This window comes from Lissotriton helveticus, chromosome 6 (assembly GCF_964261635.1).
Source record: "Lissotriton helveticus chromosome 6, aLisHel1.1, whole genome shotgun sequence".
Classification (NCBI taxonomy): Eukaryota; Metazoa; Chordata; class Amphibia; order Caudata; family Salamandridae; genus Lissotriton; species Lissotriton helveticus.
In genome coordinates, this window is record NC_136067.1 from 895,846,489 (window position 1) to 895,871,833 (window position 25,345).

Sequence of the window (25,345 nt, forward strand, 5' to 3'; positions counted from 1 at the left end):
GGCAGAGAAGAGGAGTGGTCATGTTTTCTTTCTTTATTGAGAATACTCAGTCAAATGCAAAATGTACCATCCCCATCAATTTCCTTTACCTTCACTCCACCAGGGGAACCAAACATAAAGTGGCAGAAGTGGGATAAGGAATTTGGGCACTAGACCAGAGTATGTTATTTTAATTCAGTGCTGAGAAAAAGACTTGTTTATTTATTTATTATCTTAGCTCTGAAGGTCAGAAACTGTTCAATCACTTACCTGAACTAAGTTATGAGGATGAATTAGGACTCAATAACTACAACATTTGTATCAACAAACTAGATCGGCATTACCTTATCAAGGTGAGCACACTTAAGAGCAGTGTCATTTTGGGAAGAGGATGCAGAATGAGTCCGGGGAGAGCCACATCACTTAGTGATGTAAATTGCATGTAGGTTTGGAACTGCATTGAAAGAAAGGTTAAGTAATCAATTTATGATAAACTAGAACATGAAAAATGTTAGAGATGAGCGGGACAGAAAAAAGACCCTGGTTTAGATGAGGTCATTGGGACAGTAAAAATAGATTGAACATTCTATTGGATATGTGGAGATGATTAGACAGAAATATGGGTGACTATATCATAATAGTGGGAAATCAAAAACATCTGAAAGAAATATGTTGATAGTGAAATAAAATGTATTGGATAAGAACTGATCACAAAAAAATAAACAGGGATGTTAAAGAAGTGAGAATTATGGCCATGCCCAATGACAAGACATGCCTAGCATGAAAGGTGGCTTGAAACGCATGTGGCTTCAAGCTGCAAGAGACACTTGACAAAAAAAACTGCTAGGTGATGAAAGGAAAAGAGACAGTAAGGAAAGTGATATGGATGAAGAAAATGATATAGATTGTGAAAAAATTGTGCTACAAGTGCAAGGGACTAGAGTGGAGAGTCTCCTCCTTGTTTTGAAAGTAGAAGGCACCGGCATGTGTATGTTGTTTGACTCAGAAGCAAGGTACCCTGGGCCATAATAATGCAGGCCAATAAGAACACAAGATTGTGTTAGTCATTTATAATACCTTTGGCATACAGGGGAAAAAGCTAATATTAAAATGGTACTTTATCAGAAATATGGAACACAGAGGAAGAGTCACTGCTTGTCAATATATATGCATCCCTAAAAAGGGAAAGTAAAAAAACATTTAAGATGTTAAAGGGCTATGTGCTTGACATCCTATTTTTGGAAAAACACCCAACCACTGGCCTGTAACATTAGGGCAGTGCCCAACATGGTAAATGAAGCAATGCAGAAAGAGCTGAGTATGTTTTAACCAGAGAAAATAATAGAGAAGGTAGAAGAGACAGATTGGTTGACTCCTGTTGTTGCAGTGCACAAACCCAGAGGTGATGTAAGACTTTGTATCGATGTGTTAGTCTCACATATATATAGTGGATAGACACCCAATACTAAACAACAAAGAAAGGATGATATTGTTTCAGAGTGCTAGAAAGTTTTCAATGCTTGACTTGTCAGTAGTGTATCATTAAGTCAAGTTAGATGAAGAGTTAAAAAAATCTTACTGCTTTATCACTTAATGTGGTACTTTCAGATACTTATGAATGCCATTTGGGTTCATATTTGGAGCCTCTGTATTCTCTAGATATATGGAGAATGTTTATATAAGTGGGGTTAAGGGTTACCAGAATGCCATATTCGTTTTTAATTCCACCACCATAAAAAATTAAGAATATGTCATATAATTATTGAACATTTATTGAATGGGATTTGCAAAAATCACATAATTTGTAATTTTGTAACTTGGCAGCATTTTGGGAGAATGGTGTATAATTTCCCAAAATTAGACCAAATGGAAAACCCGCATTTAAGGCTATACCTTAGTCTAAAATGTGTCCTTGCCTTCATTGTGAATACAAGGACAGCTTCCACATAAAAAAATTGCTAAAAAAACACAAGCACAGTGAACAACAACTGCTTGTGCTTATTTTTATTCTCAATGAAGAGGTGTGCTAATAATACATTTTTATGGTGAATAGCATGTAATTAGGTGGCAGATCAGTGTACTTTTGGAAATCACAACTAAAATTACCAACATTGTGTAACAATATGCTTATGTAATGGAAGTACAGTATTAAATAGATTGACAATATACTCATGTTGAAGTAGGAAAGTACAATTTGATTGTGACAAAATATCTTAGTTTTGTCGCAATGTCACCAATCAAGGAAAAAAAACTGATTTGTAAATTAGTGAGGACCACAGAAAAACTCCCTACTCCAACAAGCAGAAGAACTAGTGTTGTTTTAAGACAATTCAGATTATTTAAAAACATGTATTCATAACTTTGCTGGCAAGAATAAAGACATGAGAACGTTCTTAAGAAAGATGTGAAGGTCATATGGATTCTAGAGTGTGATAAAGGCTTTTCAGACATAAACAATATTTGCTACATGCTCCTGGTCTTCGTGGAACTGAACCTAAGGCTTATCAATGATAATACCTGAAACTGTGAAAAGATTGGGTGCAAGTTCTGTTGAAAATGAAAAAGGTGTTATGCCTATTTTGTATTGTTTAAAGATATCATATTGAAGGTACTCTGTCATAGAGAAAATTTAAAACATTCATTAGGGGATTACACATTTAGGTTGAAGACAGACCACAAGATGCTCAAAGAGGTGTTCACAAACGAAGGAATTGACTGTGTAAGAACTAGGATATGTAAGTGGGTTGTCGATGCCTAGGAATTTCATTTTGAGGTCATGTACTTTTCTGGGTCAAATAATAGTGTGGCTGAGTGTCTCTCAACTCTGGTTATGTCACATGGTGAGAAGAGCATTCATGATGATGAAAGACGTCCAATGGATGTGTGATAAAGGAAGGAACAATTAAAGAAAAAGTATGAAAAATAAATTTACTCAAAGGGCAATGTGTGTAAGAATTGTTGAGAAATATATGGTGTGGATGGGCGAAAATGGACAGCATAAGTACTAAGTGCAAGAAACTTTGGGAGCCGAAGATCAATTATCTGATGGGCTACTTTTTTGAGGGACCAGACTAATATCACAGAGTGTCTTGAATTAAACTATCTCCAAAGCCAAAGAGAGACTGGGGTACAGCTACTGGTAGCCAGGTATTGATGTGCAGATGGAAAGAGCAGCCATGGAGTGCAAGAATGTGTGAATAGCAATAAAATACACAAGCCCAGGGAAAAATGAGTGATGGCAAAGAGGCTACCAAGTCAACTGTGGGAGGATGTAGCATTAGACATTGGGGGGCCATTATATGGAACAAACAATTAACAGTATATATTTGGTTGGCTGATATATGCTCCATATTCGTGGTAGTATGCCTAACTAGCTATGAGCGTGAAAGCAAAGCCCATGATTAGATTTCTATGTGAGATGTTCAGCAGAAAAGCAACCATGGCACAATGTTAACTGATCCAGAAGCCAAAAGTATGATTGAGCTACTTAATGATACCTCTGTACTAGGTATAATATTAGGGTGCTGAAACCATGGAATGTACCAGTTCGAATGGGAAAGATTGCAGAGAACATGATAATAGTCCATTGGTATTTTCAGGCAAAGGAGGCCTAACATACAATTAAGCCCAGCATCCATACTAATAAATTAAAGAGAGAGCCCAAACCTTTGAGGCGGTTAATCTCAGGAACCACAGCACCAATCACAACACCCAATACAGCGTTGGAAAGGGTAGTTGCAGCAGAAGGACATAGGCTATGCAGACGCCCACCATATATATTTAAAAGGTAAATGAACCGTGCCAGCAAAGTAGTCCCTTGTGGGCGTGTCTGCGTTGTGCTGTGGGCGTGTGCTGCGGGCGTGACAAATGTTGGGGCGTTTGGTACGTTCCGCCCTTCATGCCATGTCTCATATTGTGTGCTAATCCCACCCTGCTCCCTTTAAATACCCCTGCACCCCATAATCATAACCCACCCGTACTCCTTAAAATAACCCAAAACCTTTTTTTTTGGTTTTTTTAAAACTTTATTCGTGATTGCATGTACAAATAAAATGAAACACATTTTTCATATTGGTCCACAATCCTGGTTTTCTCCTTTTCGCCCCAACAACACTTAAGTATTTATAAAGGAAGGCCTGTACCCACCCACTCCACCCCAACTATCCCTCCCCCACCCTCTCCATCTCCTGGGCACAAAAACCTCTCCTTATCATGGTGTTACAGCTTATATTAACAGGCCCTCGATTAAAACGACAATAACAACATAACTGCCTGCTCTGACAATGGCATGACTCTATGCTAAGCATCTTTACTCAATCAGTGTCGTGTGGCCTGTTCATCTGCGACTGTGCTGGGTCCCGCCCATCCAGATCCAGTATCATGACCTCCCAGTCCATCGCTATGGGGACCTTTCTTTTCCCGGTGTCTTCCTCTCTCTTAAGGGCGATACCCTCCGCCCGTCCCCATTTCACCATTTCCCTTCTCCATGTCTCCTCACTAGGCACCCTGGGGGACATCCGCCTCATAGTTATCGCTCTGATGGCTAATATTAGAGCTAAGTCTACAAATCTTATTTTGGCTTTCAGCGACTTGGGGCGGTGTCGAGCACCCACCAGACAATACAAGGCAGTCTCCTGTATTTGTACCTGTGTGATCTCCCTCATCGTCTGACATACTTCCCCCCAGTATCTCCTCAGTCGTGGGCACGCCCAAAGCATGTGTAGTAGACCCGCCTCGTCCGCCTGGCATCGAGGGCAGTGATGGGGGAATCCGGGAACATCCGATGGATCCGTTCCGGTGTTAAATACGCTCTATGGAGGACCATGGTCTGGATGAACCTGAATTTCACATTCCGGGAGACCCTTTTAGGGTGTTCGAGCATCATCTGCCAAGTCTTATCAGTCAGTTCCCCCCCCAGCGTCCTGTGTCCAAGAATCTTGTAATGAAGCGAGGGGTATCGCTGCGTGCCTCCCGATCCCGGTGTATAACCATCGCACCAAGTGGCCCCCTGTCCCCATATAGTGCATCAGGTGTACTAATTCGTGTTGTGGTGGTTGAGTACGCTGTGGTGCCCATGTCGTCCGGATGTAGTAGGATACCGTTGCGTGTAATAAATACTGTCTGTTCGAGGTCCCAGTGATCTGTACAAAGGTGTCATGGTCCAATAGTGTATCGTCTCCGAAGAAACTCCCTATTCCCTCTATGCCGTCTTCAGTCCAGCGGGTCAGTGTTTGTCGTGTGAGCCTTCCTCGTGGGGTAGGGATGCCTAGCAATGGGATGTTCCCTGCATAGGGTGTTACTGGTGCGGTATATGTGAGCGCCTTCCTCCAGGAAGGCGCTCACATATACCGCACCAGTAGAGGGCGGTGTGCAGCAGGGGGTGGCATGTTTGAGGAATCTTACTTTTAGGGAGCAGTAAACAGTGTAGTTCCCCTCGGCCCACTCGGTCAGTCGTAAAACCGATTTCATGTAGGTTCCTACCCACCAACCAGTAGGACAGCCATTGGAGCTGGCTAGCATAATAATAACTAAGAAAATCCGGAGCTCCCAGGCCACCTAGACTAGTGCCAAGCTGGAGTTTACGGAGGCTAATCCTCCTTCTGCCCGTCCCCCCTATTAGAGTAATTAGTAAGGTGTTCATTGTGTTAAATATCTGTTGCGAAAGACACACCGGCAGATTCACAAAGAAGTAAAGTAAGCGGGGGAGCATGACCATCTTAGCAATCGCCACATGGCCCATGACCGATAAGGGAAGCGAAGTCCAGAAACCGATACTGCTGCGGAGACCGGTAATAGCTCTACAGATATTGCCATCTATCTGATCCTCCATAGTTCTATATATTCGGATTCCCAGATATTTAAAGGTTGAATGTGCCACCGGGATCTGGTAGGCTCCAAAGGTTATATCAGGTGGATGAGGTTCATCCCGAAAATAAAAACCAACCGATTTCTCTGGATTAATAGCTAATCCAGATACCGTTTCGAATCTACAAAAAGTATCAAACAACAGTGTGTAGTCCGCTTCAAGATCCCGAAGATATAATAATATGTCATCCACATTTTTGGAAAGCAGATGGGGCGTCCCCTCTATCGGAATGCCCAGTCCGTCCGCATATGTCCGGAGAGCAGTGGCCAGTGGCTCTAATGCCAGGACGAACAGCATCGGGGACAGTGGGCAACCCTGTCGGGTGCCCTTGTGCACTGGGTATTCTGCCGAGACATAAATCCCAGTTCGCACCCGGGCAGTGGGGTCTGTATACAGTAATCGTATCCATCTCAACAGGGGGGCGGGAAAGCTGAAGCGTGTGAAGGCTTCGAACAGAAATTGCCTAAAGAGGGAGTCGAAAGCCTGCTTTAAATCCAAAGCAATGCACCCCGCTCTGTTCAACTCCACCGGCGACGCAGCCATCAGGGCATGCAGGCGTCTTGTGTTCATGGAAGTACTACGTCCAGGAGGAAACCCGCACTGGTCTCGATGAATAAGGGCTGCCAAGTAGGGCTGAATTCGCAGGGCAATCTCCTTGCCTAATATTTTATATTCCGTGGACAGCATAGATAGAGATCTATAATTTACCAGATCTAGGGTCCCCCTGCCCGGTTTAGGTATGGAGATCACTAAGGCCTGCATGGTCGACCTCGGTAAGCGACCTTCTTCGAATGCAGTTTTGTAGACCTTTTCCAGGGCCGGTACCAGGGTCTCCGCCTAGGCAGAGTAGAACTCCACGGGGAAGCCGTCCATGCCCGGCGTCTTGCTCCTATTTAAGTGCTTAATCACGGCCCTTATCTCATATTGTGTAATGGGTCCCTCCACCGCCTTCTGCATGTCCGCTGTTAAGGATGGGAAGGGGAGATGGCGCATGAATTCAGCTATCTGCGCAGGATCTACCAGGTCATTAGAAGCGTACAGGGCTTTCAGGTGATCATGGAATGCTAGGTTGATTTCGGCCTGAGTTTGAACTAAAGTTCCCACCGGGCTTCGTATCTGGGTAATGATCGGTGGGTCCGGGCTATCCCGTATCAATCGGGCCAGAAGGGCTCCGGAGCAGTCCGCTTCTGTATGTTGTCTCCGTAGATACATCTTATAATCTATATTGCGCAGTGACTCTAACGTCTCTGCGTGCACTACATAGCTCTCCCGCAGATCTTTCTTTTTTTCGGGATCCACACTCGCCTCCTGCTCTAGCACCTTAAGCCGTTCCTCCACCCCACACAGTTTCTGGTGTAATTCTTGTCTGGCCCCCACCTGTTGGCCTATCGCCCTCCCTTGTATTACAACCTTCATTGCGTCCCACACCAGCAAGTTAGAGGAGGCTGAGTCCCAGTTATCTACCAAGTAATGTGTCAGGGCATCCGACAAGGTCGTCCGAAATGGGCCATCCTCCAAAAGGTGTGGATTGAGTCTCCAGGTGGGAACTGGGGTCGGGACTCAACCCCAGAGGAGAATGATCATTAGTGGTCTGTGGTCCGAGAAGGTTTTTGCCAGGTACTCCGAGGAGCCGACTGACGTGGCCAAGGTACCGGAGCACAGGAATCGATCTATACGGGTATGCAAGTTGTGAACCGGAGAGTAGAATGAATATTCCCTGTGTGAGGGGTGTAGTGTTCGCCAGATATCGCGCAGTCCCAACCTCCCGTCCAGATATTAAATGTGTCAGTCAGTTTCACAGCCCCAGTTGCCTGGAGTGGGGGGTGGGACCTATCCAGCCCTAGGTCCAGCACCGCATTCCAGTCTCCTCCAAGGACCCACGGGATCCCAGCCCAGTCAGACATTGCCAACCCAACCCTTTGTAGGAATATGCCCTGCTCGTAATTCGGGGCATATATGCGTCCCAGTACTAATAGCGCACCATCTAAGGTGCCCTTGATAAGGATGTATCTGCCCTGATCGTCCGTCTTTCGGTCCAATTCTACGAAGGGTGTGCCATGTCTAACCCATATGGTCGCCCCCCTGGAAAAAACAGAGTAAGAGGTGGAATAAACTGTACCTCTCCACTTTTTCCTTAACTTCTGCACCTCAGACCCAGTCAGGTGCGATTCTTGTAGGAAAGCTATATGTGTGCGCTGCCGGAGGAGGAAGGAGTGGACTCTGTGTCGTTTCTGTATTGCACCCAGGCCCCGCACATTCCAGATAATGAAAGTGTATGACCCCACTTTCTCAGCCATGGTCATCCGTTCTCTGGTCTATCAGTGTAAGCAGTGGAATATGAGGATTCCGCAAGAGAAGCGCCCAGGAGACGACATACCCCAACATTTGAAACAAAAAAGCAAACATCTCGGCACAGCAGTGCAACGTAGCTGAGCCCAACCTAAACCAAAGCAAGAACAAGATCCAAAGTCCTGTGCATTCGCCTGTAGGGGGGAGGCTGAACACACACATGGTCATGATGTTGCTGACAACGGAGGCCGCCGGCTCAACGGTAACCCAGCCAGAGAGTACAATTTACATAAATTGAAAAGAAACATTTCAACAGCGGTTGCCGCGGGTCAATCAATTTGAGGCCTTCCATACTTCGTAAAAGTGGCCCTCACAAAGTTCTATTAGCAATGGGGTACATTCCAAGTAACAGTACCTCAATATTAACTCACTCTCTCGACCCCTTCCCACACACAATTGCATAAACGTACAGAGGCCCCACAAAACTCTCCCCGCATTTGCATATCAAAAAAGGATACTGTTACGTTTCTCAATGGGAAAGTCTGCCAGGCTTCACCGGCTATTTCTTCAATTGTCCATCAGTTCATCAGCCACTTGGGAAGTTACCGTAGGGAAAAGTATCACACTATGTTCGGAATCCGAGTGTAGGGTACTGTCTTCTGAGTCAGTGGCGATTTTCGTTGTGTCCTCCCTGAAGCTTCCAGCCATCGACAGTGCCCCCTGCTGCCCTTTCTTCTGCTGTTCTCGAGATGGGGCCTGTCGGAGTCTTTTCTTCCCAACTTCCGAGTATCCCTGGTCGTCGTGGGCCGAACCCGTCTCGAGGCGTCCGTAGCTGCCGTCTGCGAGCTACCCTGGCTGCCATCCAAGCCCATCACCTCCAGCCAGTCAGCAGCATCCGAGGGTCTCTCAAAGAAGTGGGTCTTGCGGCCGTGTATTACCTTCAGGCGGGCCAGGAAAAGTAACGTATATTGTAACTGCGCCTCTCTGAGTCTTTTCTTCACCTCCATGTATGACGCCCGCTGTTTCTGCACCATATTAGTATAGTCCGGGTAGAGAGACACTCTTTGGCTTTCAAAACGAATGTCGGACTTCTCTCTGGCTTTCTGCAATAAGATATCCCCGTCGCGATAATTCAATATACGGACTATTAAAGGGCGGGGAGGGCGTCCCGGCCTAGGCGGGCCAAGTGGGATCCTGTGTGCTCGTTCCACACAGAAGTGCGGGGACCGCCCATCTGATGTTACCTGATCTCGGAACCACTGCTCCATGAAATCCGCAGCCTTCGTTCCCTCACAGCGTCCTGGCAATCCAATCACCCGTATGTTATTTCGGCGATTACGCCCTTCTGCATCTTCCACCCTATCCATCAGTGTGGCGACCTGATTCTTTAGCTCCAGGATAGAGGTGGTATGCTCTGCCACCGTTGGAGTGAGCTCAGAGAACGCCATCCCTTTTTCTTTGACCTTCTCCGCCAGCTTGGCATGGTCGGCCTTCAGGAGGGAGAAATTGGTGGTGAGGGCCCCAAATTGGAGTTCCATCGCTGCCCAAGAGTCTCTGATTTCCTGCAATATGAGGTCAAGCTTGTCCATTTGCTGCGCACCCGGATGGGCCATCTCGGCAGTCCCCGGTCGGTTTCCACCCTCTCCAGTCCCGGTCTGTTGTTGGGGACCGTCCAGCTCTCCCTGGCTTTCAACGGAATTGGTGCCTTTGCGCACCATGGCGAGTTACGTTATTTCCTTGACCCCTCCGGGGTACAACAGTCACTTCCAGTGTATTCCCGTGCAGTCCGTGTCTTCCCTCCAGGGGAGGAGTTGCCAACTGACCACAGTTCGAATATTCCCTGTAAAATGTATGGGTGGAGGCTCAGAGCGGTCCAAGCAAAATTGTCCTAGGGGAGGGACCTTCCTGTTTCACTCCCGCTGTTCCAGGGCCCTCCAGATGTCCAGTTCCCACTTACAGGCGTCAGCCTTATGTGTCCGCCTAGGAGGGGCCCCCGGAGATGTCTCACCACTCTATGCCAGAGGGCTGTCGATCCAGGCGGGTCCTCACTATGATCTCCCCAGTGTGGCCTCCGGCCCTCCAACGTCTCCAACGCACTCCGATCAGGGACCCCCAGATAACTCACACGCAGTCCTCACCCCCAAGAACTCCAGACAGTCCATTAGCTGCCCCCCATGACCGACACCAGAGCGGGAGGGGGTAAGGAAGGGAAAGGGGGACAAGAGTCCCTTTATCTGCCACTCTCGCCGCGTTCCTTGAAGGGCCTCTGCGCTTCCCCTGTCTCTGAGCTTCGAGGGGGACTCAGTGTATACGTAGCGGTGCTCCAGCTTGCTCTGTGCGCCACCCTCGCAACCATCTCACCTCCGTATTTCAGTCGGGCCGATTCCTGCTCCACCGGTCACCACTGTCTCTCCTGGGGCCCCAGGGCCTAGTCCGCGTCCGTCCTCCCCACACCGGAAATGGCGCCGAAGAAGTTAACCAGGCTCCTCCCAGGGATCTTTCAGCCAGTGGAGCGCTGGCCTCTGCCCCCCACCTGGCCTCTCCCAGTCCGGTACTCCTGCGGGGGGGGGGGGAAGGGACCACCGATATCAGCGCACCCGCCGTGAAGAACTCTCTGCCCGTACCTTAGGCCTGGAACGGGCGTCAATCACACGCCGACCGCATCGCTACCCGTATGGGCGCCACCTCACGCTACTCCCCGGCTCCGCAGGCCGTCACTCCAAAGATGCCGACTCCACCTCAGAAGCGGCCAGGGAATGCAGGAACGCTGCGGGTCGTGACCGGAAGCAACAACCAGATCCACCAGCGCTTCCTGGCCTGTTTCCTGCCACTTAAGGCGCCCGCAGCTCCGCCGTTGCAGAATAATGCTCTCGGCCGGGCCCGGAGCTCAGCAAATGCCGCCCGCCATCATGGCTGTTCGGCCACGCCCCCACCCCAAAACCCTTAAACACTAACCCATCTTAACGCTATAAATATACACTGTACCCCAAAATCCAAACCTATCCCTGAACCCTAAAAATACCACTGTACCCCAAAACCCAAACCTACCCCTGAACCCTAAAAATACCCCTGTACACCAAAACCCAAACCTAGCCCTGAACCCTAAAAATACCACTGTACCCCAAAACCCAAACCTACCCCTGAACCCTAAAATACCCCTGTACCCCAAAACCCAAACCTAGCCCTGAACCCTAAAAATATCCCTGTACCTCAAAAGCCAAACCTAACCCTGAACCCTTAAAATACCCCTGTACCCCAAAACTCAAACCTATCCCTGAACCCTAAAAATACCCCTATACCCCAAAACCCAAACCTAGCCTTGAATCCTAAAAATACCCCTGTACCCCAAAACCCATACCTATCCCTAAACCCTAAAACTACCCCTGTACCCCATAACCCAAAACTATATCTGAACCCTTAAAATACCCAAACACCCCAAAACATGTACCTCAGTACCCCAAAACATATACCCCTATACCCATAATTACCTTATCCAAACATTAAAAAAAAACATGCTTTTACCATTCTTGCAGTTACAACGAATTTCGTTGTAAATGTATGCGGGTAAAAGCATATAAAATGTAATGCCATGCGTTAGAAATGGCATTGCGGAGGCATGGTACTATCGTAATGAAAGTATGCGGAGTGATGGTATGCGGAAAGAAAGTTGCGGAATAATGGGTGTTTACCCTCCCCGGTTAGTACATTGGTGGCACGGCGGCCCACATCTCCAGCAACATACTCATAATTTTTCACCACCCATTTGAAAAAGGCACAGGTCTCTCTCATTGATGGCCAGCACCAACATACACTTTTAGACACACCTCCCGCCACAAGTTCTAGAATTGCGAACTTTAGAGCTGGGGAGCTACATTTTAATCTCGGAATCAGCTCAACATCCTGTGATTCCAGGCAAATCGCGTTGTCTCCCCGTGCCTACCACAAATGAATGTGTTCTTCTGTAATGTAAATTGTGCTCATGACATGTTGTCGAGTTCGCGCTATATAATATTGCAAGGAAAAATAAAGTAGGGAAACTCGAGTTCACACACTACTGAACCTGCACTCTTAAGTGCATCAGCAGTGCACTGTGAATCAGAGCATTTCACAGGCCTGTCACAGATAAGAAATGCTATCAAAACGAAATCCTAGAAAAAAATATACTACTGGCCGGCAGAAATTCATACCCGGACAACGTCGGGACGGGCTGCTAGTAGATAAATAAAAGGAGTGGTAACATAAATACAGAACATGTTATATAGAGAGAAATGGAGGAGAACAAAGTGAGAGAGAGGAACAGTTTTGTGCAACCAGGTATACTCATGTAAAGGTTGGTGATACAGTAAAGATTAAGAACACTTTGCACAAACAACCGTTTGTAATACTCCAGACCAATGAGAGTAGTGATTTCCAGGATGTGGAATAAGATCAGGGTTATGGTGATGAGAAATGAGACTAGATTTTCCAGGAGGGACATGTTCCAAGGGAGGGACAGAGAGAGTGGTCAGACGTATCCTCTCGGAAGAGAATATGTGAGAATCAAGGGACAAGGAACAGTGAGAGAGATATAATTTAACTTTCATCAGCCAACAAAATGAGATAGACTAAGCCAAGGCTTTGGTTTAGTGGGGATAAGAGTTGTTAATGTATTAGAGAGGCTGTGTGCAGTATCCTGATATTGTGAAATTTGTTGTCTATTAATGTTCTGTAACTCATGTGGTGCACTCAGTGTTTACCAACCTTGGAATGTACAGTTATGAATCTTTCAATGAATTTGGAGAGGTGAAGTGCTGAGGTAATGATAGAAGAGTCATTTGCTGATGAAATAAACATACATTTGAATCTCCCGAATGCTGCAGATGGGTCTCTGTTTCATCTGTTCTTTCTACACACACATGTATTGCCATTGCATGCTAGAAGAAAAAGAAACAATCATTGGTAAACCCAATAGGTTTTACCTACTTTATTAATAATAAGTTATTTTTTGTTCTCTTAGCTTGGTGAGCAGTTGTGCAATATAAGTTACTGAAACTTCATAAAAGTATTATGACTTGTTTATTGAGAAAGACAATACATTGTGCAGTAACTGGTGGTAATATAAAGTGGGGCCGTTAGGTGAAGGGCAGAGAATTTAACTAAAATGAAAAGCAGTTCACAGCATTCTCCAAATAAAAATGTGGGAAACATGATTTAATACAGTTGTAATTTAGGAGGTGGAAACGGGCATCGCAGAAACTACGAGAAGATGAGTTAAAAGGCGTTGGAGAAACAAAAAATTCAACAGCTCACAAGCACTCGTGAAATGCGTGCTGACACAAGGAGATTAAATTAAAAGTATCTGACAAACCGAAAAATGCAGCCGAAAAACCCGCAAATCATAGACAGTCCTAATGAAATATCTACACCGTCTGTGAACTTCTTACCTAATATAGAGTGAAGGCGTGCAAACAGAGGGAGATTAGGTGAAGTGCAGAGAAAAAGTAAACAATTGTGTGCATGTATAATATAAGAAGCATTTGATATGTTTGTCTGAATGTGACTGCCCTGTAGATTCACGTCCACAAGGAGACCACAACAGTAGTGTGAGATGCTTTATCTGGTATCTCTTAATAAGTGTCTCCTGGCATTCAGTTTAGGTGGTACTGAGGCTAATCACATGGAGCAATGAACCTGGGCCAGTGAAGTCATTAGATGCAGTGGGCCCGATTCACAGAACTAACTTACGACAAAATCCTAAATTTGCTACTTTTGGTATTCACAGAAGGCATTTTGTAGTCTTAAATTAGGATTTTGTCTTAAGGTAGGATTTTGTCTTAAGGTAGGATTTTGTCTTAAGTTATGATTTTGTTTTTACATGGGATCATAATTCTGAGGAGAGGCCTGATTACTCCAATGGCTGCCTGTTAAACCTATCAGTCATTTAAAAGCAAGCACCAATCTAAAGAAGAAATGAACTATTATAGTGTCTTTAGGCTGGGGTAGCCAACAGAGGCCCATGTGGAGTCAGGAATTATCCCAGAAGACACACCTAAGGCACTAACGGCCACATGCATCATTGCACCCGTTTGCGATTCCTAAATTGCGAAAATTAAGGAATCACAATTTAGAAATCGCAAACTGCAATGCATGAACAATTCGCATTTATTTTTGCGATTCGGTATTTTTCCTTAATTGCGATTCACAATTTGCGAATCGCAATTAAGGAAAACCCTTCCCATTGATTCCTGTAGGAATGAATGGGAAGGCATTCACATTTTGCGAATTTCAAATTGCGATTCGCAAAATGTGAATGCAATTTCAAGGGTGCAGGGGGGGTCCAAAGAACCCCTCCCTGCACCCCTGAAATGTAACTTTAAATGCAATTTACACACACTCATGCCCCAAGGGCATGTGTGTGTGTAAGTTAAAACTTTCAAAAATGCAATTTGTGCATATTTGAAAGTTTTCGGTAAATTAGCATGAAGTTCAACTTCATGCTAATTTACCACTTCCAAATTGCGAATTCGCAATTAAAAAATGATCATGCATTGCATTTAAGAAATCTGAAATTGCGATTTCTTAAATGCAATCGCAATTTTAGAAATCGCAACATGGTTGCGATTCCTAAAATTGTGAAATGCATGATGCATTCCAAATTTGTCAATTGCATTCGCAAACGGCCGAAAAATGCGATTCGCACCGTTTGCGAATGCAATTGACTTTGATGCATGTGGGCATAACTCTTAGGCCTGTGGTTCCTGTTCAGTAAAAATAAATTTCACTGTGTGCTGCAAGACAGTCTGCTGAGTGGAAACTCCTTAACGTGGGTAGAAGAAGTATGTATGGGGTTGAGCTCTGCACCTATGTTTTTTAGAATGAAAACCAGCGGGGAGCTCAGGGCTAAAAGCGCGGATTGGAGATTGATGTGTTCCAAGCCTCATTTAAGAAATGGAAGTTACAGACACACCTAATGCCAGTACCTGTGGTTCCTGGTTAGTAAAAATACATTTCATTGTGAGCTGCAAGACAGTCTACTGAGTGGAAACTCTTTAACATGGGTAGTAGAAGTCTGTTTGGGGTAGAGCACTGCGCCTACGTTTTTGTAGTGAAAATTGGGGGTTGGGTTTCAGGGCTGAAAGAAAGCCATAGAAATGATGAGTTCCAAGCCTCATGGAAGAAATGAAAGTTACAGGAGGACATGTATGCGGCCTATGTCGCTGAGTGAAACAGAAACAAGAGAACAAAGTCAAACAAATGAAAGACACCTGATTGGACAGCAAACGAAAACTTCCACAAAGGTGTATAAAACAGTACTTGGCCATTGGACACTGATAAAAGAAACACACAAGAGAAACAGTATGCTACAGCAAATAGAAGTGGAGGAAAAGTAAGTGGAAAGCACACCAACCATTGAAAAGTAAGGGCACGATGTAAGACCCTTTTAAAATTACATTAAATAAAACAGATTTCACAAGCACAGTGGTACTCTGTACTGGTGAAACCTAAAAAGTAGCTCCCTGAATGAAAACAGTGAAAAGGCACAAGCCATCCAATCAGAAAACAGTTAGGAAGATATACTCTGGAGTCGAGTCAAAAATAAATTGGGAGGAACGCTTAGAAATAAGGAGCAGAGATACGTGTTAAGCAAGACATTAATTCAATCAAGAACAAGGGACTGATCCCAATCCCACTATATTTAGATATGTTATGTTAAGCTACACTTGTAAAGCGCACTGACACCGAAGGTTTCCTGGCGCTGAGATTGGGATTGAAGGTGATGGCAGGGGCTAGTGGGAGTTCGAGAAGAGCCAGGTTTTTAAGCTCTTTCTGAAGCTCAGCAGGGTGTCAGAGGTTTTGATTCGAAAAGGGTTCCACAGTTTGGGTGCCAGATAGCTGAATCTGCGGCCGCCCAGTTTCTGTTGTTTAACCACCGGGGTGGTAAGAAGGTGGAGGTGGGCAGATCGGAGATTACGGGCCGGACAATGCGAGTTGATAAGAGATTTCAAGAAGGCCGGGCACTTGGTCTGCCGGGCCTTGTAAGTTAGGCAGCTGATCTTAAAAGCAGCCCTTTGTTCGATAGGCAGCCAGTGCAGCTTGTACAGGAGGGGTCTTGCTGATTGCCATTTAGGGGCCTTGTAAATGAACCTTGCTGCCTGGTTCTGCACCATCTGGAGACGATGGAGCAGGGACTTAGCTAGGCCCCAGTAAAGAGGCTTGGAGAAGTCAAGGCGGGAGAGAACAAGGGAGATGACAATTTGCACCAGTGCTTCATGCGAGAGTAGGTAGGAGATTTTACGAATTTTTCGTAACTGGAACATGCTGGCCGAGATGATGGCTCCGACATGGGTTTTAAGAGAAAGGTCGGTATCGATGGTGACGCCCAGGCTTTTTACCGAGTTTGACGGGCTGGGAGGTGTACCTAGCTCTTTTGGCCAGAAGTATGGGCCCCAATATGCCGGGCTAGTGCCAGGCAAGATGAGTTCCGTTTTCTCCGGATTTAATTTGAGCTGGTTAGAAATCATCCATTGTTGGATGTGGAGCAACACTGCCTGAAAATCAGATGCGGCATCAGGGGTATCTAAGGGAAAGATGATCTGCACGTCATCTGCATAGTTGAGGACAGTACATTTCCAGTTTCTCAGTGATTGGATTAACGGCCGGAGGTATAGATTAAACAATAATGGTGAGAGGGAAGATCCCTGCGGGACTCCACAGGTAGTAGGCACCTGGGTTGCTGTGAAGGGGCCTAGATGGACTGTTTGCACTCTGCCCGAGAGGAAGGACTTAATCCATTCCCGGGCGGGGCCCTTGATGCCCGCCTGTCCGACACGGTGGAGGAGGATGTCATGGTCCACCGTGTCGAACGCGGCCGATAAATCCAGGAGAACCAGTGCCTGTGGGGACCCCCTGTCAGCATTCTTCGGGAGAGTGTCGAGGACTTTCAGGATGACTGCTTCAGTGGAGTGTGCTTGTCTGAAGCCGGCTTGGTTAGGTTCCAAGAAACCAGAACTCTCTATAAATGCCGACAGGCAAGTGGTCACGTGAGCCTCCAGGAGTTTAGAGGTGTAGGGCAGAAGGGAGATGGGCCTGTAGTTGGCAGGGCTAGTGGGGTCAGCTCCTGCTTTTTTCAGGAGAGGAACTAGTATGGCCTCCTTTAACGCACTGGGGACCGTACCAGTGCTCAGGGAGGTGTTCAGAAGGGGAAGAATACTGTCAGGTAAAGCTGAGAAGACCGCTCTGAGGACTGGAGGAGGACAGCAGTCCTTAGGAGATCCTGATTTGATGCGGGTAGTGAGCTCTGAAAGGATACTGGGGGTGATGGCTGGGAACTGGGTGAGGGAGCGGGGATTTAGAGGGAAGGAGTCAAATGGGATAGCGGGGACGGGGATATGTTTATGAATCATTGACAATAGAACAGCTAAAGATGTCTAGAAGTGATACCCGTAAAATAAATAAAGAACATAATGACATATTGAGGAAACAATTGTATTTTACTTTTGAAGGGACCGCATGGACACAACAGATACTATGTTCGATTTATCATGAAGGGCATCTCAACAAAACTGAAAACATTAAAACAGTTGATCGAATGCCTTGGATTGAATATAATATGAGTAAAGTGGATATTGAGCAGATTCCGTCGCCTCGCCTTTTGACAACACACCTGCCACATTATTTGGTTCCGAAAGGGCTCAAAAACAAAAAAGCAAAGGTATGAAATATTGAATTATTTACTGCATGTTTCTTGTTATTGACTTATAAAAATCATCATGCTTCCTTGAGTATCCACTACACCGTGTTTCCTTTCTAATGTGGGTTTCTTTTTTCGGTCATAGCATTGTTTAGCTGCACAATAACTGAACATTCTGGCACATGAACTCAAAATATTATGTGGCATTCCCGATATCGACTGCGTGTGACTTTCACACAGAAACACAATACCTGTGGCTATGCAGAGGGAAGAAAAACATTCAAATAGCATTGGGTAGGAGAAAAAAGAGTCCAGGACTGCAACTGACAAGAGAAAAAAACAGAAGCTCCTTGCCAGTGGCTACAATTAACCAACCTGCCCTCAAGGAGCTCACACATTAATCCTCCCTTGCGTTCGGGGGCCTAGAGGAACTCTGAGACAACCTTCTACAAGCATTTCTGTCGGTCCAGGCCACTTGATTGAGTACTGCTTGTCCTCGCTAGCCAGCTGTATGAGTCATTCCCATCTGCCCTTATCCCTGAGGAACTTCTGCCTATCCCCTTCATCCTGGTATCCCCACTTGCTCAGCCCCCACTCGAAAGGTGTTCATGTCTACTTCTCACTTCTCCAGTAGGGTTGATCATCAGGAAGCAGCCACACATTTGTGTTAACAACTCAAACAAGCATTGGATGTGCAATGGGCCTCGCATTTGTTGAAGTTGGATCTATTGGCATTGTAAATGACAATGTGTTTTTACCTAAGCAACAGGTCTTGTATTTGTTGCAGCTATTGGCATTGTAAATGGCAATGCTTTTTACCTATGTATTAAGGAGTCTATGTGTGTGATGTCTTGTGGAATTCTGTGGTTTGTTTTGGATTAGTTAGTTGAGCAATTGTATGGCATGGAATTGTGTGGTGTGGAGTGGATTTGTGCATTTGAATTTTGTGGCATGGTCTGCTGTGGAAATATGTGGACAGTAATTATGTGTGTATTGAGTTTACTGGAATTATGTAGAGTGGAATTGTGTGTTTGGGAGTGTAATTATGTGGAATTGTATTTTGTGTTGTGGAGTGGTATGCAGTGGAGTTTAATGAGGTGGTGTGCTGTTGAGGGCTGCACAAAAGCCCCTATAAATAATACTTTTAGAATTACTTTATACATGATTAAACAACCAAAAATGAATGTACTTGGTAAGGATATGTCCTCTCTACCTTAATAAAGGAAAGAACTCGATATTGTGTCGTTTTCTGTAGAACTTTGTACAGCATGCCAATTACTTAGCGAGTCATGAAGCACCGCTGGAAAGGAAGCTCACTGTATCAGCTGCCATTGACAGGAAACTTGAAATAATGATTAAATGCTATATATGGCACAGGCTATCCCTTAGCACAGGAATATCCTAAACATTACAAAAGCTAGACCTTTGCATGATGATGTAACTGGGCCTGATGAACAAGACTTTCTATGCTCGCACAGGGTGATTCTGACCATATTGGTTTATTGATGTTGGAGTTGTATGAAGCTCTTTGTGTCATCATTCGGGGATTGCATAATAGGGTATTAAATTAACCACAAGGTGGCAGCTTGGATTAAGTGCGGGGACCACGGAATCGGGATTTACAGAGGCAAGCTTCTTTTGTGAGTATTTTGTCTTCCTCCCCCAAAAAGTTTTAGGTTTTTGATTTTGCTTTTTTTGCAACTTTGGTGGCAAAATGCCATTTGTAAACTTTTTAACTTGTACCTCCCTCCACAGGCTTTGTGGAATACGCTCTGTTTGAAATTGATTACAACAGCGCTCATATGGAAAGCCGTACTGCAAACTACTTAGGGGACGATTCTGGATCGGAAAGCTCTCCGACCGAGGCAGATCCGGAGTGTTTTCCGACCGAGCCGGAGTGCTGCAGTCCGACTGAGCGAGTACGATGCGGCTGCATGCTGCCGGACTCGGTTCGGTCGGACTCCCATAGAAGTCAATGGGAGCCGGTCGTACGACGCGTACATGGGCTCCCATTGACAGAATTAGTACGTCTCGCACAAGGGCGCCCCCTACAGTGGGTACGCTTCGGTGCCATCCGCACCATACATGCCTGTGTTGGGGAGACCCTTGGGTCTCCCCCTGTGTCCGAGTCGTAAGGCTGCGGGTGACAGGGGGTCTGACGCAGACCCCCAAAGGCAACTTCCTGGACGTTTTTCGAGCCAGAAACTTCGGCTCGCACCGGCTGTCCAATGCGTGCATCGTACTGGCTCGGTCGTAAATCACATCCATTGCACGGCGCGGTTTGCTTACAGATGAAACGTACGGAGCAATTCGAACTCGGAAACGACTCGGTTGGTCAGTCAGTCAGTCAGAATAACTTTATATTGCCAACACAATGTAGGCATAAAAAGTATACGACAGTGAAAAGGGACATTTGCTGTATATCACAACATTACAGTGTGGTTAAAATATATAAAAATGGTAATATAAAAATAAAAATTCATAATTATTTACACAATACAATAAAATCAGTTCATTGTTTGGTATATAATTTTAACAAATTGTACGTCTCTTTTTTAATGCAGATAGCAAAAGGGACGCCAGAGAACAACAAACAAAAGGGTCAGGTAATGATTGGAGGTAATAAAGGGCTACACGACACTGTCTGAACTTCATCCTACGCATAATGGGGATAATAAATCTCTTCCTTGCATCACAATAAAATTTACAGAAAAACAAAAAGTGCATGTCATTCTGAGCAGATTGCTGATTACATGGACAAAATGGGAGGTCAGAAGCAACATAAACATTACGGGGAAAACCCAACATTATAGGTATATAATTCAGACAAATTCACACCAGAATGTACCTATGCTCTAGATAAGTGACGAAGGTTAAATATATGGTATTTGTATCCTTTTGCATTATGCTAGGAGAAGTCAGGTATGTCTTTACTGTCGACAGATTAATATTTTTAGCCTCCCTTTTTATCTGCCAATTAGAATGCAATTGCATTTTTAGGTAATTTTTTGAGATTGAACAACAAGTAGTAGGGTCCAAAAAAAGGCGATGTAGCCCAACTGCTTTCAATGTGGATTCAACATAGGTTAAACAAGTGATGTTACCCACCCCATCTAATTTCAGAGGATGTATGACGTTACAACGCATACTTTTACAACGCCTACCTTTACAACGCGGTTTTTACCACGCATACCATTACAACGCATAGCGCTTTGGGGTGCTGGATAGTGAATAGTTTAATTTACTATTCCAACTCCAGTCCCCGTGGATAGTAGGGAAGGTTATTGGATAGTAAATTAACCTATTCCCTATCCTAGAGCGCCCCCCAGCGCAATGCGTTGTAATAGTTTGCGTTGTAAAAGTTGCGTTGTAATGGTAGGTCGTTGTAAAAGTTTTGTTGTAAAGGTTGTATACCAACTTCAGAACATCCTTTATAATGTCTCTTGTTAAGGCAAGGGTCTCTTTTCACCATACTGAATCTCACATAAGAATCCGCGCCACTGCAATAGTGTCAGTAATGTAAGGTGCTCCCAGTTCCATGTGGCACTTATAGTTGGCACATGAGTTTGGTAAAGAAAGAACCCTTTTTATGAAATTATCTTCAATTGTCTGCAGTTTTGCACAATCCCTTGTTCCCCAAAGAGCTGCCCCATAGGTGGCAGCAGACACAGACTTTGTTTGATACACTGTTTTTATCATATCTATAGGTTTTTGGCCAGTTTTTTAAATACATCTTGTTAGTGCCCCAATGTTCTTCTCCATCTGGGACCCTCTGTTAGCAATCATATTCTGCCAGTTAATTTGGGCATCAAAGGTAATCCCTAAATAATTAAAAGAGTCAACTACTCTCAATTTACCCCCTTCAGTAATAATTTGTGGATAGCTTCGCTGTTTAGTACCTGCCCCTAAAATAAAAGATTTCGAATAATTAACCTTCATATCTAGGTTATTCATGAATTGAGTATACTCCAGAAGTAGGCGGCGCAGTGCGTTGCCCGTACGAGCTAAAAGCACTGCGTCGTCCGTATACAATAAAATTGGCACCTGCGCTGAGTTTATAAAAGGGACATCCGGGGTGGAACCTGACAGAGCAGATTGCACGCCGTTGGTATAAAGAGCAAATAAGAAGGGGGCGAGGACGCACCCCTGCCTTACGCCTCCTGCAATTTTGAAGAACCTAGTACACTCGTCGTCCCGTCCATAGCGAACATATGCTGTGGCACCTAAATACAGGTCACGAATAATATTAATGATATTCAGGTTAATTCCCATGGCCTCCATGATCTGCCACAACCTAGGCTGTGCCACGCAGTCAAAGGCTGTGGACAGATCCATGAAGGCCATGTGGAGATGACCTTTTTTTGCAGCCGTGTATTTCGATATAATTGGGCTCAAGTTCAGACACTGATCCACAGTGCCTTTCCCTTTTCTAAAGCTAAACTGACATGGAATAATAAAATTGTTTTCCTCTGACCCAATCCTCTAATCTATTTAAAATCAAACGGCCCATTAATTTTGCAGTAGAATCAATCAGAGATATTGGTCTATAGTTTTTCGCAATTGACCTGTCCCCCTCTTTATATATTGGGACAATTACAGTTGTCTTCCATGATGTAGGTGTACATGTTTGGGCAATTTTATTAAAAACATTTGTAAGGAGCGGGGCCCACAGGTCTTGATTATCTAAGAACAGGTCAATAGGGACTCCATCTGGTCCTGGTGCTTTTGCTCGTTTACATTGGTTTAGGGTGTGCTTAGTTTCAGCAAGTGTAAAACTAGCAGGAGTCTCATTAATTTCTAAAGATTGGGAATAAGATTGTAGAATTGGTATATCACCCAATACGAAAAGCCCTTCAAAGTTGGTCACCCATTCTTCCTGATCTACGTTGGTATCTGTGGTCATAGCCTGTTCGTCTTTTAAGAACGGAGCATTGATCAAAGTGTGGAAAAGTAAATTTTGCCATGTTCTGTGTCCCTACGCCTCATCCATCATATGTTATGTGTGCATGACTAATATGCATATGTTATTCCCCATGTCCGATTAATGACGCAATTACAGTTGTGTCCACCTCTGGTATGTTAGTTTCCAGTCCTCGTGAATACTACGAATATCAGGCCTATGTAAAGTAATGTTGCCACGTTTCCCAGTGTGCACGTTATTCCATTATAAAATCCCCGTTTCTAGGCCTCAAAAGGGCCCGGACCCTGGATTCAGCTCCTGTCTCCTGAAAGCCTCGCTGAGGAGCGATACAGCCCCCACCTGTATCCTCGACCCTTCACTTACTTCCTGCCTCGCAGTGCCCGGTACAGCTTGGCTCTGCCTCTGAGTCTGCCAAAAGTATGTTATAGTTCCAGCTATCAGTTCAGTCCTCCTCTTCTGCATTCCTAAGCTACTGAACTGCATCAATAGTTTCCGTCATTGTCTAGCCTACTCGGCTCCACGTTAGAGAAATACTGTATTTAATGGCCATTTAGTATTCTTCATCACGCACTACATGTAGAATAATGCATGGTCCAGTCTTAGAGTCAAGTTAGCCTCTCCCCTCATGACTTCTAGTTCATATCAACATGTTCCCTAAACATCAGATACCAGATAGGGTTTAGGTACATGTCGCTCCGACCCTCCAGACTCTAGTCTCTGCTCCTAGCACAGAGTTCGTAGCCCCCAGCTTCTCCTAGTAATACGTCATTGCCAGTTTTCGCGCACCATTAGGTTAGAGGTCCCGGCTCCTTAGGTAGCCCCCTCCTATGTTTCCGCCCATTCATGACATATTCTGTTATGTTCGCATCACATGTCTATGTATACTCCCAGTTACACCTCTTTTTACTGTTATCTTTCGCGACTGCTACGCGTCACGCCTTCTGCTCCACCCACTGTTACGCCTACTGCAATGTAATGCTATGTGTTCGCGCTATGTATAAATGTCAATGTTTTGTTATTAAATGAGAGCGCGCTCATCCCAGACCCGGCCCCAGCAGCTGCTGGGTCATCCTATGCAGGTTGTCCTGATCCCGTCCTTATGCTGTAATAAACCTGCAGAAACTCCTACTACCTCGAATCTTGACTCTTATTTATTGAGCTATCTGTTATGCTATAAGTCTAGTCAAAAATAGGGTATTATTTATTTATATACCACATAATGGCGCCCGAATAGGGACTTGCCCTTTCCCCACGCGTCGGTGAAGCCACGCCGACCCCCTGACCCTCTGCAGTCGTGACGGAACCATACCGTGCACTGGCAGATATTTCTGCTCCAAGTATCCCTCAGGCCCACGGAGGAGACGGAGGAGGCGGTCCAGCATCCAAACGAGACGGTGGAGGAACGCGGCGAGTCCCGACCAGAGCCCAAGCCGAGAGTCCAAGGTCCGAGGTATCCGGAGGCCCACCCGTAACTGAAGTCCGAAGTTCGTCGTCCGTCGTCCAGTCCAGTCCGAGGCCTTCCGTTTCCGTATTGCCCGGTGAGTACCATTGCTGGGGTAGTATCTAGACAGGGTCAGTCTAAATTGACTCCTGGTCCGTGGGTTGGTGGTACCCAAGCCCACAAACGAAGTATTCACCTAGGTGGATACGGGTCTTGATGTGTTCCTTTATGGGACCGGTATGTTCCGTACTGTTATAGCAGTGCATCCAGCAACTCTAGTCTGTTCCGTTCTCGAGAATTCTGTTCTGTTTCTGTTTTCAGTATTTTCAGGTAGTATTCTGTTCGAACTGTTATGTTATGATATTGTTTAATGTATTTCCAATGTCGTGGTATGCCTGAATTGTTTTCCCAATTGTTATTGTTTTTCGTGTATTGTATTGTGTTCCGATTCAAGTTTAGAATGCCGCTCTTTTCCAAGTTACGTCAGTTAAAAACCAGAAAGGGTCTGTTAGAGGAAGCAGTTCCTGTCCCGCCTAGGGACAGTCCAGGTCACTTTATGTATCAGAAACATGGCATAAGCGCCATAATGTATCTAGATTTATGGGTAGAGTATACCAAACAGTTAGAAGAAAAGTATAGATGGCCCGTATCGGGTACATGGGATGCCGAATGTATCATGCGAGTAGAAGAAGCATTATGGAAAAAGAAAGCCAGACAGTCACAGAAAGATGCCATCGAGTTATGGCGTAAGGAAGCTCATAAAAGAACGGAAAAGGAAGTCAGAAAGTCAGAGTTAAGTAGAGAATCCCAAGAACGAGCCCAAGAAAGAGAATTAATCGAGATAGGTGAACAAGTCAAAACCGAACAGTCAGACAGACAGAGGCATGCCCTTATTAAGGGTATGTATCCTCTTCTTGCCGAAGGTGTGCAAAAAGCGACCCCAGAGGCATCCAGTAATTTCCCGCCACCATTAGTTCCGACCAAGCTACGTCACAAACCGACCGCAGCTGATATTTTTATTTCATCCTATTTGGACGACACAGTCCCCGAATATGCCAATCCTGTTCGCGCTCCGCCAGTCCCTGTAAACCAGGTAATTCATGTTCTTCCAGACACCGGAGTACCTGTTACGGTACCCCCGGTCCAGCCTATAGTTCCACTTCCCACTCTGCCAGGGCG

General features: G+C 45.2%; 1 protein-coding gene across 1 annotated transcript in view; it reads left to right on the plus strand.

Moving 5' to 3' along the window:
• LOC144763176 (amine sulfotransferase-like) overlaps positions 1 to 25,345 on the plus strand; it is a 540,275-nt gene that overhangs the window by 104,310 nt on the left and 410,620 nt on the right. Inside the window, exon 3 of the mRNA XM_078648522.1 lies at positions 17,617 to 17,825. Coding sequence (XP_078504648.1) covers positions 17,617 to 17,825 — 209 coding nt within the window. The remainder of the gene's footprint in view (positions 1 to 17,616; positions 17,826 to 25,345) is intronic.